Raw genomic sequence first — 18,817 nt, forward strand, 5'->3', positions numbered from 1 at the left:
ATTTTCATAGAAGACATCACTCCAGGATTTTGCAGACTTTTTTTAATGATTTTTGCATTCTTGAAAAAGTTGCTGCAAAAGTTGTAAAGTTTGAGACGTACTTTTTTTCACTTCAAATTCCTTTTTTTTTAACCTTTAACATTGAAGCTTGTACAGGAAATAGTCAAATACAATCCAAACACACACATGATTGCACCATGTGAGCATACAAATAAATATCCATGCACAACACCATGCCAAAATGACACCTGCCGCAAGGCATGCTGGGTAACTTGTACTTTTCCCAACATTCATTCATTCATTTTGTACTGTTTATCCTCGCCGGTTCTTTTTGTAATATTCTACTTTTATTCTCATAAAATTTGAACTTTTTTGCTGACTAGAAAAAAAAATGTATCTGAATTTTTTGACATTGTTCTTGTAATATTATTCCCATTTTATAACAACTTAATTTTCCAAAAATTTTAGTTTTATTTTGATTTGTTTTTCATAGTCCGAATTCAATATTTGGAACTGTGTGCTACTAAAATGATATTATTTTTCCTCATAATATTATGAGTTTAGTCTCATAAAATTTTAACTCTTTGCTGATTAGAAAAAAAATAAAAATTTCAAAAAATACATAATTTTTTGACATTGTTCTCCTAAAATTATTTTTTATTTCCCAACTATTTAAATGTTTTTCTTGTAAATTTATTTCCATAATATTTCGACTTTTTAACAAAATAACTTTTTCCACAACCCGATTTCCCCCAAACTAAAACTTTATTTGTTGTCATTATTACTTTTTTTTTAAAGTCTTATAGTCCGAATTCAATATTTGGAACTGTGTGGTATTACAATCACAATATTTTTCCTTATAATATTATGAGTTTATTCTCATAAAATTTGAACTTTTTGCTGATTAGAAAAAAATGTAAAAATTTAAAAAATATTTTTTTAATTGTCTGAATTTTTCGACATTGTTCTCCTGCAATTATTTTTTATTTAAAAAATTTAATTATCTGAATTTTTTGACATTTTTCTCCTAAAATTATTTTTTATTTCCCAACTATTTAAAATTTCTTCTTGTAATATTATTTCAATAATATTTTGACTTTTTAACAAAATAACTTTTTCCACAACCTAATTTCCCTCAAACTAAAACTTTATTTGTTGTCATTATTACTTTGTATTACATTATGCTACTAAAATGACATAACGCAACTTTTCATTTTTACATTTTCGTGGGCCAACAAAAAAACACACCTTCTGTATACGCTTTATTAAGTTGTATTGAGGACTTAACCAAACAAGTTAAGTATCGTTTTCATTGAATTAGCATCGACCCGAAACTGAGCCACGTTTTGGTATCGACAATTCGGTATTTGTTTCGATCCACACACCTCCAAAAATGTCCACATCTCGGCGTCTGCTTCTCGGGTTACAAAAGTCGCAGGTACAACAATGATTGGCGGAGCACTCGGCTAACTCTCACTGACTGTTGGCCACGTTGTACGCATCTGCTGCCCGGCGGTGGAAAGACAAAACAGACCACTCACTTCCTGTTTCGAGCGCAGTTTACTGTCAAGCCTGACTTGTAACGCAGGGTAAGTTTTTGCTGACCGACTTTTTTTTTTTTTTTTTTTTAAACACGACGTTCTTTACTCTCTCCTTGCTAACTTCCGCTCGTCGCTTGTTGTTCAGGTGTTAAAAGAAAAAGAAGTTGGGTTTTTAATATTTATTACATTTAATATCGCATAAAAAAAGGAAGTCGCCAGATCATGAGATTTCTCCATATGCTTTTTTTAACCTAACCAAAGATGATGAGGCTTCGGCTGGGTAAGAGGAACCTCCTGTTGCTTTTGGGTGTTTCCTTCGCTGTGTGGACTTTTTTGATTTCCACGCGCGTGCTGTCAGTTTCAGACCCCGAACCCACAGTCGTGACTCGTCACCACACTAGTGACAATGCGAAACTGGACCTAGGGGGGTCCCTGGCAGACCTGACTCAGTCTCTTTACATTGCCAATTACAGACAAGTTATTCTAAATGGAGATAGGTTTCCATTGGTTCCACAGCTGGTTCTAGTCGTGCAGGTCCACAACAGACCGGAATACCTAAAACTCCTTATCAAGTCTCTGGAGAGAACATCCGAGGTCCATAACTTCCTCGTCATCTTCAGCCATGATTACTTCTCAGCGGAAATCGAGTCCATTGTGCAAGGCATCACTTTCTGCAAGGTACTGCAAATTTATTTCCCGTTTAGTACTCAGCTGTATCCCGACGAGTTTCCCGGACAGGATCCACGTGACTGCAAACGGGATGCATCCAAAGAGGATGCACGTGAAACAGCATGTTTGAATGCGGAATACCCGGACAGTTACGGACATTACCGGGAAGCATCCGTGACTCAAACTAAACATCACTGGTGGTGGAAGTTACACTTCGCGTGGGAGCGACTTCAGGTCTTGCGAGGCTACGGCGGTTTCGTGGTGTTCCTCGAAGAAGACAACTACATCTTACCTGATTTCTTCCACTTCTATACATCCATGGTAGAATTCCGGAATAACAACTGTCCGGATTGCGACATGCTGGCTTTGGGGAATCATAACGAGCCTCACGGTTTTGCTACGCTAACCAACAAAGTGTTAACCACCGGATGGATGTCCACCAAACACAACATCGGAGTAGCCATCTCCAGGGAAGTGTACTATAAACTAATGGGATGCAACAAGGAATTCTGCACTTACGACGATTACAACTGGGATTGGACTCTTCAGCATCTCTCCGGAACCTGCATATCGAAACCACTGAAGGTGCTCGTCGCTCAGGGTTCCAGGGTTCTTCACACCGGAGACTGCGGACTGCACCAGAAGCAGAACTGCAGACCGGAATGGGCTTTGCAGAAAGTCGAGCAAACTCTCCAAGCGGCTAAAAATGGCTTTTTCCCGTCGTCTCTTGTCATCACCGCATCGGAAAAAGCGGAACACAAGGAGCATATGAAGAACGGAGGCTGGGGAGATGTCCGAGATCATAATCTGTGCAGTAACTACGCTAAACGTTTATGAAAATATGGAATTCATACACATTCCATATGATCACCAAAACGACACAGATGCCAAAGAATCGTTCATAATGTATTCTGTGTTTAAACGTTCGAATCGTTCTGAAACATTTCATGTTTATCTTTTGCAAGCCATTAAGTGTTTTTGATTTAATTCACCAAAAATGGAGCATAAACAGAAAAAAAATGTATAGAACATATTCCAGGACACCCCTACTTGACAATTTTTTTTTTTTTTTTCGGTACTGTATGATCACCAAAGCGACACAGATGCCAAAGAATCGTTCATAATGTATTGTGTGTTTTAAACGTTCAAATCGTTCTGAAACATTTCATGTTTATCTTTTGCAAGCCATTAAGTGTTTTTGATTTAATTCACCAAAAATGGAGCATAAACAGAAAAAATGTGTAGAACATATTCCAGGACACCCCTACTTGACAATTAAAAAAAAAAAAAAATTTTACGGTACTGTATGGATCACCAAAGCGACACAGATGCCAAAGAATCGTTCATAATGTATTCTGTGTTTAAACATTCTAATCGTTCTGAAACATTTCATGTTTATCTTTTGCAAGCCATTAAGTGTTTTTGATTTAATTCACCAAAAATTTTACAGTACAACTTTACTGTACTGTATGATCACCAAATGCCAAAGAATCGTTCATAATGTATTGTGTGTTTAAACGTTCGAGTCGTTCTGAAACATTTCATGTTTATCTTTTGCAAGCCATTAAGTGTTTTTGATTTAATTCACCAAAAATGGAGCATAAACAGAAAAAAAATGTATAGAACATATTCCAGGACACCCCTACTTGACAATTTTTTTTAATTTTTTTTTTTTTACGGTACAACTTTACTGTACTGTATGATCACCAAAGCGACACCGATGCCAAAGAATCGTTCATAATGTATTGTGTGTTTAAACGTTCGATTTAATTCACCAAAAATGGAGCATAAACAGAAAAAAAATTATAGAACATATTCCAGGACACCCCTACTTGAGGCAATTTTTTTTTAATTTAAATTTTTTTTTTTTTACGATACGACTTTTAACTGCAGTCAACAAGGCTCATATCTCATTTGACATGCACATCATGGAAGAAAGTTGCCATTTATTGATTTTTCTTCCTAAGAGAATAAATAAATGTGACCTTTTGGAATCTTGTACCTCGTGAAACAAACAGGCAGTCATGTTTTTTTTTTTTTTTTCGTGGGGGGGGTATACAATCCTATCAATGACGTCATTGTGGTTAAGCTGACTTGAAATGTGCCTGGTTTGTTCTTAAAAAGTGCAAGCGAGCGCTTAGTGTGGCTTGTTTATTTAAAATACTTTTAACATTACATTTGTTATGCCTTACATTTAATAATGATCAATGTGAAATCTGATTATTACTGTTTATTTCTTTGTTTCACAATTGGAGGAGGAGTGTGGTGAATGGGAATAAAAAAAATATTTTATATTACTTTTTTTTTTACTTACTTTCATCCAATCGGACATCCTGATGTTGTTTTGTGTTGTACTTTAGTCATCACTTTTTGTATCCTGCAGCTAAAATATTAGATTTAGCTGCCCCACATTCATATTTGATTGCTTATGACACATAAAACTGGTTTGTTGGCATTTAAAGTGACTGCTGAATAGGGGTACGCGGGTCAATGCTGACATTTCACTTCATAAATATCTGTTTTTTGTTATTAAATTGTTATATTTATACATCGTTAAACAAGTATTTTGGGTGAAAAAACAAAGGAATTAGAGAGTTGTATGTAATAAAAGGGGATAATTGTATTATATTGTTGATATTGTGGCAGTCTTATATTATTGTTTATTCATTGGTATATATTTAGCCTAAAATCATTTCCATGGGTGAGCGATGTGAGTTTTATTATAATTATAGTTTGAAAAATTACACAAACTAATTCAAGGATCTTAAAAAAATAATAATTAATTAAAATTAATAAATTAATAAAATTAATACAAATTAATACATTACAAAAAAAATTAAAAATAATATATTAAACACATACATTAATACATTAAACATTGAATCGATACAAAAATGTTCAGTACCGCTCACCTCAAGTAACTGGACTACATGTCTGACAGAAGCAAATTGCCGCCACTTCCTGACTTTATCATGTGACCAAAGAGACCGTTTTCATTGGCCAACGTTCCGCCTGTTTATTTCCGGAAGTAATACTTGCCAGCATCAGACTTTCCGTCGGGGTGTCAAATCACAACAAGCTAACGCCACAACGACTGGTAAGTGTTTAGGTTTGGTTTTTACACAGTTTAGTAAATACATATATATATATATATATTTAGTTGTTTTTAGGCGACGCTAGAGTTGGCAGTTACTCGCTACGGGCTAGTTCTCTGTAGCTTACGTAATTGTTTCGTTTCTAATAAGGTGCTGTAAAAACGTTAGCCTTAGTATGACATTATCTACGGTATCCGGATGTTTTTTTGGAATAAAATGACGATATAACACGACACTAATGAACATTGTCTCGTTTTTATAGCCCAAACAAGTTGTGTTGGCTAGCTGTTAGCGTGTTAGCTTTAGCTTCCGTTGCTCACTCGTACCCAGTACATTGTCGAGCGTATTATATATATATATATATATATGTGTGTGTGTATTTACATAATGTCATAAATCACCTATATATGTGTTCCAGCAATTGTGGGCGTGCCCTCCCCGGCGAGATGGCGCATTGGTTTCACCGAAACCCTCTAAAGGCGACGGCGCCTGTGTCCTTTAACTTTTACGGTGTGGCAGGGAGCCCCGCTGCCAATAAAATTTGCAAGTATGCTCTATCTCCTCTTATTAAGTATTATAACACCTTAATCACTCTTATGAAGTATTATAACACCTTAATCAGATAGAACTTTGTCATCAAGACCAAAGACTGGATGTATGATTTATATCAGCATGTATGATCTCTCTGTTCTTCATGCAAGATACTGTCTTATACTTGTACTTGACATTAACATTGTACTTCTATTTTAATTATTATGTAACATTCAGGTACAGAACCCCACCCCTTCTTCTCTCTTTGATTGCCTTTGTTCGCATGTGGCACAATGTAGGTTCATGCCCTCAATTTGCGTCATTCAGTTTGCTAAACACATTCATTCATTTTCACGAGGGTCGCGGGGGGGGGGGATGCTGGAGCCTATCTCAGCTGTTTTCAGGCTAGACTGGTGGCCAGCCAATCACAGGGCACGTATAGACAAACAACCATTCACACTCACATTTATACCTATGGACAGAACATGCTCCACACAGCGATGGAATTGAACTCAGGTCTCCTAGCTGTGAGGCCTGCGCGCTTACCACTCGGTCGCCGTGCAGCCCCCTTGCTAAACACATTAAAATGTATGTATGAAATATTTAGGGGAGTGTTACTCTTGCTAGAACTAATAATCTATGTGTTATAAAAAGTCACTTTTATTGTAAATGTTGATCTGAAATCTGAGGAAATGGAGTACCCGGAGAAAACCCACGCATGCACGGGGAGAACATGCAAACTCGGGTCTCCTAGATGTGAGGCCTGCACGCTAACCACTTGACTACCATGCGGCCCAGAATAACATCATTCATTCATTCATTCATTTTCTACCGCTTATCCTTCTACCGAGGGTCGCGGTGGGTGCTGGAGCCTATCCCAGCTGTCTTCATGCGAGAGACCGGGTACACCCTGGACTGGTGGCCAGCCAATCACAGGGCACATATAGACAAACAACCATTCACACTCACATTCATACCTATGGACAATTTGGAGTGGCTAATTAACCTAGCATGTTTTTGGAATGTGGGAGGAAACCGGAGTACCCGGAGAAAACCCACGCATGCACTGGGAGAAGTGTGAGAGGTATATTTACGACTTTTGTGGCGAGTGCACCCTGGCAATCGAAGAGAAAAAGGGTCATTTTTATTGTAAATGTTGATATGAAATCAGAGGATGATCTCAACAGGACGGTTTTTATGGGCGTATCAATGACTTGTGGTATTTCATGTTACGGGGGAATTGAACCCTCGCAAAGAGCATTTATGACGATCCTGTATCCTACCAAAACGTGTTACTTTAACGTATAGAATGATGTGTGTGTCCAAATACAGTGACCTAAGGACAACCAGGGCAAGGCTGCTGGAAATGTTCACCGACGTCACCTGCAACCCGGAGATCATGAAAAACGCCACGGATGCGTACTTGGCTCTGCTTCAATGTCAGTTGTCACGCTCACGTAACATCCTCATCCATCAATCAAATATAATGATCAATACCTCAGTTAACAACAAGGAACAAATTATAAATAATTGTTATTTTTTTGAACTGGTTCTGCCACTACAGGCTTTATTGTCTCCTTGGATGGAACCACACAGGACAACAAGATGAGGTACATCCAGAACTTCAAATGGACCGATACTCTACAAGGGAACACGCCAAGGTAGACGGGACTTTTCGGGAGCCGCCATCTTTAAACCCAATCAGAAGTGTAAATGTTGACTGGTTTGACGTTTACTCAGCCCCAAATCACAGACGCATGTTTTTTCCATGTTTTTCCATGTCATACAGTCTACAGTGGGGAGGGGGCGGGGGCCGCTAGCGTACACACAGAGTGCAGACGAGTGTAACACAGTTACACCACCCGGTCTCATGTATCGTGACACCCATATTAAATATACAAGGCACAATCATTCGTAATAAGTATTATTTGAGTTAAGTATTTAAGTTTATTATTATTATTATTATTGCTATTATTAAAAGTAATATTTGAGTTAAGTATTTAAGTTGATTATTATTATTATTACTACTACTATTATTATTACAATTACTATTATTAAAAGTAATATTTGAGTTAAGTATTTAAGTTGATTATTATTATTATTATTACTACTACTATTATTACAGTTACTATTATTACTATTATGATTATTACTATTATTATCACTATTATTATTATTATTACTATTATTATTACTATTACTATTATTAATAAGTATTATTTGAGTTAAGTATTTAAGTTGATTATTATTATTACTATTATTATTATTGCTATTATTAAAAGTAATATTTGAGTTAAGTATTTAAGTTGATTATTATTATTATTATTATTACTACTACTATTATTATTACTATTATTATTATTATTAAAAGTAATATTTGAGTTAAGTATTTAAGTTGATTATTATTATTATTATTACTACTACTATTATTATTACTATTATTATTATTATTATTAATAAGTATTATTTGAGTTAAGTATTTAAGTTGATTATTATTTTTACTACTACTACTATTATTATTACTATTATTAGTATTACTATTATTATTAATAAGTATTATTTGAGTTAAGTATTTAAGTTAATTATTATTATTATTATTATTATTATTACAATTACTGTTATTACTATTATTACTACTATGATTATTACTATTATTATTATTACTATTATTACTATTAAGATATGCCTTCATTTGTCCCTCAGTGGGGAAATGTGTAAATTATTTACTACTATTTATTACTATTATTATTACTATTTATTACTATTATTATTAACATTATTATTATTGTTATTATTAACATCATTAACACTCCCTTTCTTTCAGTGCCCAGCAAGATGCAGTCTTCGAGCTCGTCTCCATGGCCTTTAACGTCGCCATCTGGTACACCAAGTTTGCCTCGAGACTTGCTGGAAAAGAAAAGTATGTTTATGTTTATGTTTAATTGCAGCATTGTTTCTGATATGTGTGTTTTTTTTATTATTTTTGTCAGCGTATCAGAGGATGAAGCAAAAGATGTTCACCGGAGCCTGAAGGTTGCTGCCGGAATATTCAAATGTCTAAAGGTGACGTAGGGGCTTGTTGTTCTAGTGCTATGATTCTAGCTTAGGGTGCCTATTATTATTATTATTATTATTATTATTATTATTATTATTATTATTATTATTATTATTATTTCAATTCAATGAATAAAGGTGACGTACATGTTCGATATAGTAGTTGAGTCTACCACCTCATTATCACCTTGGGGGTCAGTACTTCCTGACTAGGAATTAATGAATTTCCCCAACAGGAGGCCCACATCCCTCGTCTCATCACCCCCGCAGAGAAAGGCAGGGACCTGGAGCCGAGAGTGATTGACGCGTACATCATCCAGTCTCAGGCGGAAGCTCAAGAAGGTACATTGTAGCACAGCTTCAAAAAAAACCCCAAAACATTCTAGTAAATCCACAAAGGAATGTCTAAAAACAAAAAAGAGTTATGTAAGGGCCCAAGTCAAAGCCCAGATCTTAATCCCAGACCCCGTGGGGATTAAAAACACACAAAAACCAACTCCAAAGAAATAGAACAGAAAGTCTCCATGTCTGCTTTTAAGTCTAGTTTCTGTGAGTATCATGAACCTCTTTGTCTTTTATCTCCAGTGACGATCGCTAGAGCCATCGAACTGAAGCACAACGCCTCAATCGTCGCAGCGTTGGCGTTTGAGACCGCAAACTTCTACCAGAGAGCCGGTGAGCATTTTAAAACACATTTTAGCAGACCCGACGGGATTTCACCGATTCCTGCAAATTCATTCATGTTTATTATGATGCATAATAAGCATAACATACTTTCAGGCAAACATTTTCCATACAGGTCTGGCGTAGCGCACATCCCAGTGGCAGCAGGTACTTCCTGACTAAAAATAATCGAATAAACCACAAATACAAACATGCTGCCAGTTAGATTTCATTTCATGTCCAATTTGCAGCCTGGGACTGTTTAATTAATTTATTTTTTAATTGGCAGAAAGCACAATCAAAACCTATAATTTAAAAATAAAGTCAAAATATGAGAAACATTTTAAAAAAGTTTTAATTTGATTGTGTGGAAAGCTTTACAGTCATAATTATGAAAAGAAAATTAAGACAAAAGTTAGAAATTATTTAAAAAATAAAATAAAATAAAAAAACAGAAATGAAAAATAGCAGAATTTTTCGGAATCAAGTCAAAGCTGAAAGCTGAAATATTAAAGAATAAATAATCATTTTTTTATTGTAATAATTATGAAAAATAATATATTCTAGAATATTTATATATATTAATATTAATATAATTAATATATATTAATATATGTATAAATATCATGAAAAACAAACAAAATAGGTTGTGGGAAAAAAGCTACAATATGGGAATAAAGTTTTAATATACATAATATATAATATAATATTATATATAATATTATATTATAATAATATAATAATATAATATAATAATATATATTATAATATATATAATAGTATCATAAAGAATAATATATTAAAATATTTATAATATATTTATATATAATATATTTGTTTTTTTTATTTGTTTTCCAACATATGCACACAACAAAGCATATTTTCTTATACTTGTTGAACTCCTGTGTCTTTTGGAGTTACAAAGGTTACAAAGAATACTTCAAGCTGAGCCAACGTTACTGGTGGGGGGGGGGGGGGCACACACACACAAAAGCCTCAAATTATCGTAACTTTTTCTGCAAAATGAGCCATTTTAGGACGTAACAATCACGGAAAAACAGCCTAGGAAATCCTGAAGGGCCTGATAGCTCTGCTAACTCGAGCTCAAATCAAAGATGCGAAGACGATAAAACCATCATGAACGTCTGCATGTGTGTGCAGACCACACCTTGAACACTTTGGAGCCTGAATGCAGCAGCAAGTGGAGGAAGTATCTCCAGCTCAAGTTTTACTTCTACTTGGCTTATGTAAGTTTCCTTGCTTAAATGCGGTACATCGCATGTTCTTTTGCGTTGAAGAGGTCTGAGCTTCAGTACGTTTGTGTTTCCAGGCGTACTGCTATCATGGACAGACGCTGCTGGGGAGTGATAAGTGTGGCGAGGCCATACGATCGCTCCAGGAAGCAGAAAAGTGTATGTAGAGTTATTGCTTCATATTGACATTTCACTCACTCATGCTAACTGTATCGTTGAACACATGATCGCTACTTTGCAGTCATTCCGGTTCTGCAACATCCTGAAGTGACTTTTAAGTAGGACTGCACGATGTGTGAATTTTTTTAGACTCATTGTCTTGTTCTTCTTCATGGGAGGTCCCAGAAGGAAAACAATACAAATCCCATCAATCCATTTTCTATGCCGCTTATCTTATTTGTTTTCCTCATTTCTCGACTCTAAACAGGCAGGAAGAGTGTATTTATTTCAGCCCATTGGCGCATTTGTTCTATAGAACAACGGCATGAACGGAGTGAGCCCTTTTGTCAGTCATACAGTCTTAGTGGGAGGGGGCGGGGGGCCGCTAGCGTACACACAAGAGTGCAGAAGAGTGTAAAACAATACAAATCCCACCCATCTATTTTCTATGCCGCTTATCTTCACGAGGGTCGGCGTGTATGCTGGAGCCTATCCCAGCTGTCTTCTACACCCTGGACTGGTCGCCAGCCAATCACAGGGCACATAACGACAATCTAATTCGCTAATGTCGCTAATGTAGAAATCATCCCCCTGAGGACTCAAAGTGGGTTTCGAATAGCGGATAAGGGAATCTTAAACAACCAAATCACGGAATGAGAACCAGATTGTTTATTCCTGACAACAATACCTAATACAGAACATCCCAGCTTATTTGCAGTCCCTGTATACCTACAAGTAAGCGGGTCTTATTACAGCGCAGCTGAAAAAAAAAAAAGCACCCTTCCTTTCCCTGCCCGGCCTTTTATATGCTCAAGATTGTGGCTGGAGTCCAATAAGACGTCCCGGCTTATTTGCAGTCCCTGTATACCTACAAGTAAGCGTGTCTTACTATAGCACAGCTGCAAAAAAAAGCACCCTTCCTTTCCCTGCCCGGCCTTTTATACGCTCAAGATTGTGGCTGGAGTCCAATAAAGACGTGCCGGCTTATTTGCAGTCCCTGTATACCTACAAGTAAGCGGGTCTTATTACAGCGCAGCTGCAAAAAAAAAGCACCCTTCCTTTGCCTGCCTGGCCTTTTATACGCTCAAGATTGTGGCTGGAGTCCAATACAGACGTGCCGGCTTATTTGCAGTCCCTGTATACCTACAAGTAAGCGGGTCTTATTACAGCGCAGCTGCAAAAAAAAGCACCCTTCCTTTCCCTGCCCGGCCTTTTATACGCTCAAGATTGTGGCTGGAGTCCAATAAAGACGTGCCGGCTTATTTGCAGTCCCTGTATACCTACAAGTAAGCGGGTCTTATTACAGCGCAGCTGCAAAAAAAAGCACCCTTCCTTTCCCTGCCCGGCCTTTTATACGCTCAAGATTGTGGCTGGAGTCCAATACAGACGTGCCGGCTTATTTGCAGTCCCTGTATACCTACAAGTAAGCGGGTCTTATTACAGCGCAGCTGCAAAAAAAAGCACCCTTCCTTTCCCTGCCCGGCCTTTTATACTCTCAAGATTGTGGCTGGAGTCCAATACAGACGTGCCGGCTTATTTGCAGTCCCTGTATACCTACAAGTAAGCGGGTCTTATTACAGCGCAGCTGCAAAAAAAGCACCCTTTTAGTCCCTTTTTTTTGTGCGGGTGTGTGTATAAGTATCTTTTGTCTGTATTTGTGAGACTACTATGTGTTTGCGTTTATCTTTAGCTAGCAAAATTGAGCAGATACCTTCACTAATTAACCTAACCCAACCCGATTTTAATCAGAGACATATGCGCATGTGTCAACTAATCTAAAATAATTGGTTTGATTATCATCCATAACACGACCGTTATCTTTGCCAAGGTTATTCCCGTGCTGAGGAGCTGTGTAAAGAATACCGTCACACCAAAGGTCCGGGCACCACCGCGAAACCATCAGAGCAGCTCTTCTTCCGCAAACTGGGCGGTCTGATTAAAAACACACTGGAGAAGTGCCAGAGGGAAAACGGCTTCATGTGAGTTACACGCACTTTGTTAACCAGGACATGAATGCATCGTCCTGCAGGGTTTAGCGTTGTTGAAGGCACTGACTTCACAGATGCTAATATTTTTATAGATACTTCCACAAGGTTCCAGCGGAGCCTCCGCAGCTTGAGTTGAAGGCCAACTACGGCCTGGCCGAACCGGTACCCTTTGAGATGCCATCTCCGAGTGAGCAGTGTACCGCTGAAGTGTACGCCAGCTTTGACCTGACCAAGGGAGCCAAAAATGACAAGGTAGTACGCATCCATTTTAACAGGGGGTGTCCAAAATTGGTGGCCTGTGGCACATATGTATAAAAAAAAAAACAGCAAAATTTTAAAAAGTGGTATACCACCCTCTAGTGGTCATAAGAAATCATTACAGTCCACTTGAATACAATTCAATTGAAGTTTCCTATTGTTTCCAGCAATGGTGATATCTATTGTGTCTTTATCCCCAGGCTAAACCGAAAGAGGAGGAAGTCAAACCAATGAAGGAGCCCGATTTAAAACCCCAGAAGGACACAGGCTGCACCGTTTCCTAAATACACATCATTCCGGTTGTACGTCATTCCGGTCCTGCTACGGTAGCGCCCATCAATAAGTATCCACACACATATACACAGGAATATTAGCTTCCTTTTGTAACAGTTAATCTATGGTGTTTAACGTTTATGCTGGAATGTTTGCTGTATTTACATATGACATCAGAGCTCCTGCGCCGTTATGTAACATTTGACGGGAGACGATGTCATCACTTTGTTCTTACACAGTCATGCTAGCTTCGGAAATGTCCCAATCGTTGGCTTACATCTTACATGAAAAGACTGATGTTAAAATATATTACTAGTAGACCCGATATAACTTCATTACAAAAATGAGTTACTGTAAATATAGGGGTGTCCATAGTGCTGCCTGGAGGCCATTTTGGTTTTTATTGGCCCTCTGCAAAATTGTTTGGACGCCCCTGGTTTACATTGAGGAAGTAAAAAGAAACAAGACTGATGGACAAATTTGGTTTAGGCGTAGATGTTTACAATCATGTTAAATGACTACTATCATTATTATAGGACTCCATTACTTTTTTTTTTTTTAACTAATCAAAGTAAAATATATGATATTTAACGGCTTTTATAATTTTTTTTCCCAATCAGAATCCTTTTTATAATCTTCATTTTATATACACTTTTAATAACAGTGTACAATTCAAATCATCATTTTTCTTGTTTTAATACTTGCCTTTTTTTCATAAATCAATCATGTTTAGTCTTTAATCAGTGAGCGTTGTTAGGTAACACTAGTAATGTTATTGCACATGGACACAATCATTTTCATATATTAAATATGCTGCTGCTTACAGTAGAGCCCATTTATGTGAATAGCGGGAAAACAGCCCTATTTTTTGATATTTTAAATGCTTCAAAAAAAAAAACCTATCACAGTCACTTACAAATTAAGAAATACAGGCATGTAGTGTACAGTATTGTATTGTACACAGCATCTTCCTGCTTGAAAATGTTGGTAGAGAAAAGCTCGGGATCTAATGTACGCCGTCAACCACTCCCAGTTGGATGTAAATGAATGAAGTAAAGCACAACCAGTAGAACGCTGTACATATTGTAATACACCGCCGGCTGCGCTGTTGGCTCCTCGCATCATTTGGGTTTGTGGCAGCGGAGTAAAACTGAAAATGCTGGGCCGAATTCTACGTAACATGAATGTGCAAGTGCGTCAAAAACAATTCTAAGCATTATTATCTCGTCTCATCACACCGTTGGTTGGATTCATTGTAAAGCAGGGGTGTCCAAGGTGTGGCCCGAGTGCCGTTTCGACACCCCTGCTGTTATGTATCTTATAATTGATGTAATCTGTATGTCAGTCCATATTAAATCACACTTATAACCATCTCCCTGCATGTCTGACTGCATGTTTAGCATCTAAGGATATCAGTCACTTAGAACCGGGTGGCACTGGAAAGAGTTATATATCAACAGGAGTGTTGACAGGGTATGCTTACATGGTAAAAATTAACCCTCATGAGTATTTACTCACACCTATAATTTTATTAAAAACAGAAAATACGCTATCACGTAACAGTACTAGCAATTGTTTGGTTATTTTCAAGACTTTGCGGCTTTTCCTCGCACTTTACGGCAAATATGTCACAATGGCCAGTTACCGCCCACAGAAATAGAAAGAGTAGAAAGCTCACACCCGGAAATAACACACAGAGCGCGGGTGTCGCCGCCGCGCAGTGTTTCAGTGCACACGCCGCCATCTTGTGTAGCACAACTTAGCAGCAGTGTATAGGCATATATGGGTAGTTTACAGCCGCACAGTAGGGCATTATAATGCCTTATCGAGTCCAGAATTTCAGAAACTATCAGTAAGAATTTCGAAAGTCGCAAACGAACAAGGTAGTGCTACAAAAGATGGCGGACTCGCGGCGACAAAAACGTAATGCTCATGGGTTTTCTACGTAATGTAGTTCTGTGTTACCGCCTCCCAAGTTTCAGCTGCACATTTGTTATTCAAAGGCTTTGCAGCTTTTCTTCGCACTTTACGACAAAGATGCCCGGGTAACGCCTCACAAGTTTCAGCCGCACATTTGCTATTCAAAGGCTTTGCAGCTTTTCTTCGCACTTTACGGCAAATATGTCACAATGCCGGGTTACCGCCTCCCAAATTTGAGCCGCAAGTATCAGTCGACGTTCAATAAGGGAAAAATGCGACAGTAATTTCATATTAAGTCACGTTTTAGTGAATGACGTCACTGCGACCTGACGGCAACACGTTTGGCCGCACGGAAGCACTAATTGACCTTTAACGTCAGACATGAAAGCTTTCAGTGCAACACACGTAGAATGCTTGTAAAGAAAACAAAAAAGAAGACATCGGATCTGAATTCCAGCAGGTAAATTGCGGCTTCAGTCAATTTCGCGATAGTCATTACGAAATCTAATTAGCACGAAAAGCGGCCAGATTACAATTGTAAGTATGTAATGATACTGAATGATGCTCCGCAAAGTTCAATATGTAAGCTATTTTATGTGACAACCTTACTTTGGTACCCCCCACAGGATGTGCTGTTATTTTGAAGACCGGAAGTGTGTGTTTAGGTAGCTTGTTAGAAATGAATGCAGGAGACATGTTTATTTTCGTCGCTCGTCTCTTCACTCATCTCCCAACAAGTTACCTAAACACGCACACTTCCGGCCTTCAATAACAGCACATCCTGTTGGGGGTACCAAAGATTTGTGAGAAATTTAGTTTCGGCAGTACTGACCCAGAATTTTAGCTGGTATTGCTCGTGCTTGATGAAGACTCTAATGTAACTGACTCACGGGTACTCGATGACTTGACAAAGACTCTAAGTCACTGACTCATGGGCACTTAACAAAAGATTCTCGTTTCACTGATTATGGGTACTTGATGAGGACTAGTTTCACTGACTAATGGGTACTTGACAAAGACTCGAGATTCACTGACTCATGGGTACCTGACAAAGACTCTAGTTTCATTGACTCATGGGTACTTGACAAGGACTCTAGTTTCATTGACTCATGGGTGCTTGACAAGGACTAGTTTCATTGACTCATGGGTACTTGACAAGGACTAGTTTCATTGACTCATGGGTACTTGACAAGGACTAGTTTCATTCACTCATGGGTACTTGACAGGGACTAGTTTCATTGACTCATGGGTACTTGACAAGGACTAGTTTCACTGACTCATGGGTACTTGACAAGGACTAGTTTCATTGACTCATGGGTACCTGACAAAGACTCTAGTTTCATTCACTCATGGGTACTTGACAAGGACTAGTTTCATTGGCTCCTGGGTACTTGACAGGGACTAGTTTCATTGACTCATGGGTACTTGACAAGGACTAGTTTCACTGACTCATGGGTACTTGACAAGGACTAGTTTCATTGACTCATGGGTACTTGACAAGGACTAGTTTCATTGACTCATGGGTACTTGACAAGGACTAGTTTCACTGACTCATGGGTACTTGACAAGGACTAGTTTCACTGACTCATGGGTACTTGACAAGGACTAGTTTCATTGACTCATGGGTACTTGACAAGGACTAGTTTCACTGACTCATGGGTACTTGACAAGGACTAGTTTCACTGACTCATGGGTACTTGACAAGGACTAGTTTCATTGACTCATGGGTACTTGACAAGGACTAGTTCCATTGACTCATGGGTACTTGACAAGGACTAGTTTTATTGACTCATGGGTACTTGACAAGGACTAGTTTCACTGACTCATGGGTACTTGACAAGGACTAGTTTCACTGACTCATGGGTACTTGACAAGGACTAGTTTCACTGACTCATGGTTACTTGACAAAGACTGGTTTCACTGACTAATGGGTACTTTACAAAGACTGTAGTTTCAGCGACTCGGGTGCTCGTACTCCCGAGTACTTAATGACTCATGGGTACTGGACAATGACTCGTGTTTCCGACTCGTGGATTCTTCATGTGTGCTCAACAAAGATTCTAATTTCAATGAGTCGTGGGTACTTGAGGTTGACTGACTCACGGGTACTCTCGAGGGTCACCGAGTCATGGGTTGCTACATCTCTCTACATCTTACAGATGACAGATTCACAGGAACCAGAACATGAGGGTGCCGGACTGTCCGATCAGAAGAAAGTCATCTTCTTCAGCAGCGGTGAAGCTTTGACCGACGTGGACAGTGATGAGGAGGAAGAGGAAAAGGAGGAAGAGGAGGATGAGGAGGAGGAAGAGTCATCAACTGAAGAGGCTGCAGGGATGGTGAGGGTGTTTGAAGTAAAATTTAAAATTTAACTCCTGGTCTAAAACTAGTCCTGGTATCATTCTAGTTCTCAGTCAGGAACCTGGTTCAGCTAATTGGAAGGCTGTCATTAAGGAGTAAGTGAATAGTAATGGTAAATAGTCATATCTAGTTATCACTCCACCTTGTCAGATGATCTCACCGTGTTGTCATTTTTTTCAGCTTACGATTTCATCGGCGGGGCTCTCGGACTGAATGCGTCCAAATTCCAGTATGCGGTAAATCAACATAATTGTGAACATGAGGTATGCTGCGTATACGGGCTTAATACGGGCTTCCAAGTGACATAAATACAATGTGGAATTTCTACAGAGCACGCCAAGGCAAACCGCGGAAGACCACACGGATGACGAGAAGACGAATCACGACTCTACAAGCTCGAGAAATGTTTTATACGGGGCGACGGGAGATTGCAGCTGCTCTGATGATGCCGGCCAAGTGTGTGATGACACGGACGTGGCAGCCATGTGAACGGATGCTATCATTAGCTTTTAGTTGATGACAGTAAAACGGGGGTCTTGACAAATACAATTAAAAAGGAAACAAAAAAAGGTACATTGGAAACATGCTGGCTGTTTTTTTTCTTAAATTATATCTAATTTTGCCTGTTGTAAAAATAAAAATATATCAAAATGGCACCTGCATTTGTTGGTTAATCACATACTCTTTTTTTCAGACACGTTTAATTGTTTTTTTTTAGACAAAAGATTTTAATTTTTCTTGTACTATTTATATTATTGACTTCGACGTAACATGAAGTCACCTTATAGAAAATTTTCGGTTTAAAAACGTCAAAAATATCCGACGAGGATGGGATTCGAACCCACGCGTGCAGAGCACAATGGATTAGCAGTCCATCGCCTTAACCACTCGGCCACCTCGTCATATGTGCCGTTGCTACACTTTTTTAATAAAGTATTAGCTAGTGATGACTATTGTGATTTAATGTTAGTAATTTTCCTACTCACGTGATTCAACTTGTTTATTTCGAACACATTTCTCAGTTCTAGTTATCACATTAGCATAATGCACCG

At 38.2% G+C, this 18,817-nt stretch overlaps 3 protein-coding genes and 1 non-coding gene across 5 annotated transcripts; 3 read left to right on the top strand and 1 right to left on the bottom strand.

The window, feature by feature from the left end:
- Positions 1 to 1,429: 1,429 nt before the first annotated feature.
- On the top strand, positions 1,430 to 4,503 carry si:ch73-91k6.2 (alpha-1,6-mannosyl-glycoprotein 2-beta-N-acetylglucosaminyltransferase). Its single transcript, XM_058074485.2, has 2 exons — positions 1,430 to 1,589; positions 1,687 to 4,503. Exon 2 carries the CDS (start codon positions 1,803 to 1,805, stop codon positions 3,045 to 3,047), a length of 1,245 nt encoding a protein of 414 aa, XP_057930468.2. The 5' UTR covers positions 1,430 to 1,589; positions 1,687 to 1,802; the 3' UTR covers positions 3,048 to 4,503.
- A 679-nt stretch (positions 4,504 to 5,182) lies between these two features.
- On the top strand, positions 5,183 to 14,857 carry brox (BRO1 domain and CAAX motif containing). 2 transcript variants are annotated; one of them, XM_058089524.2, is made up of 13 exons: positions 5,183 to 5,307; positions 5,724 to 5,852; positions 7,169 to 7,275; positions 7,401 to 7,497; positions 8,661 to 8,756; positions 8,827 to 8,899; positions 9,127 to 9,232; positions 9,476 to 9,565; positions 10,715 to 10,800; positions 10,884 to 10,965; positions 12,794 to 12,944; positions 13,046 to 13,205; positions 13,412 to 14,857. In XM_058089524.2, the coding sequence occupies exons 2-13, from the start codon at positions 5,752 to 5,754 to the stop codon at positions 13,493 to 13,495; spliced, it is 1,233 nt and encodes a 410-aa protein (XP_057945507.2). In that variant the 5' UTR covers positions 5,183 to 5,307; positions 5,724 to 5,751; the 3' UTR covers positions 13,496 to 14,857. The 2 variants fall into 2 exon arrangements, with proteins under 2 accessions (XP_057945507.2, XP_057945513.2); XM_058089530.2 differs by lacking the exons at positions 10,715 to 10,800; positions 10,884 to 10,965.
- Positions 14,858 to 15,930: 1,073 nt separating this feature from the next.
- On the top strand, positions 15,931 to 18,413 carry LOC131139700 (uncharacterized). Its single transcript, XM_058089551.2, has 5 exons — positions 15,931 to 15,941; positions 17,564 to 17,743; positions 17,812 to 17,860; positions 17,946 to 18,028; positions 18,096 to 18,413. The coding sequence occupies exons 2-5, from the start codon at positions 17,564 to 17,566 to the stop codon at positions 18,252 to 18,254; spliced, it is 471 nt and encodes a 156-aa protein (XP_057945534.2). The 5' UTR covers positions 15,931 to 15,941; the 3' UTR covers positions 18,255 to 18,413.
- A 172-nt stretch (positions 18,414 to 18,585) lies between these two features.
- Positions 18,586 to 18,667, bottom strand: trnas-gcu (transfer RNA serine (anticodon GCU)). Its single transcript has one exon. It is a non-coding gene; the product is annotated as a tRNA-Ser (tRNA).
- Between the last annotated feature and the right edge of the window lie 150 nt (positions 18,668 to 18,817).

The sequence above is a fragment of the Doryrhamphus excisus genome, linkage group LG11, assembly GCF_037039965.1.
Source record: "Doryrhamphus excisus strain RoL-2023G ecotype Guam linkage group LG11, RoL_Dexc_Guam_v1.1, whole genome shotgun sequence".
NCBI lineage: Eukaryota > Metazoa > Chordata > Actinopteri > Syngnathiformes > Syngnathidae > Doryrhamphus > Doryrhamphus excisus.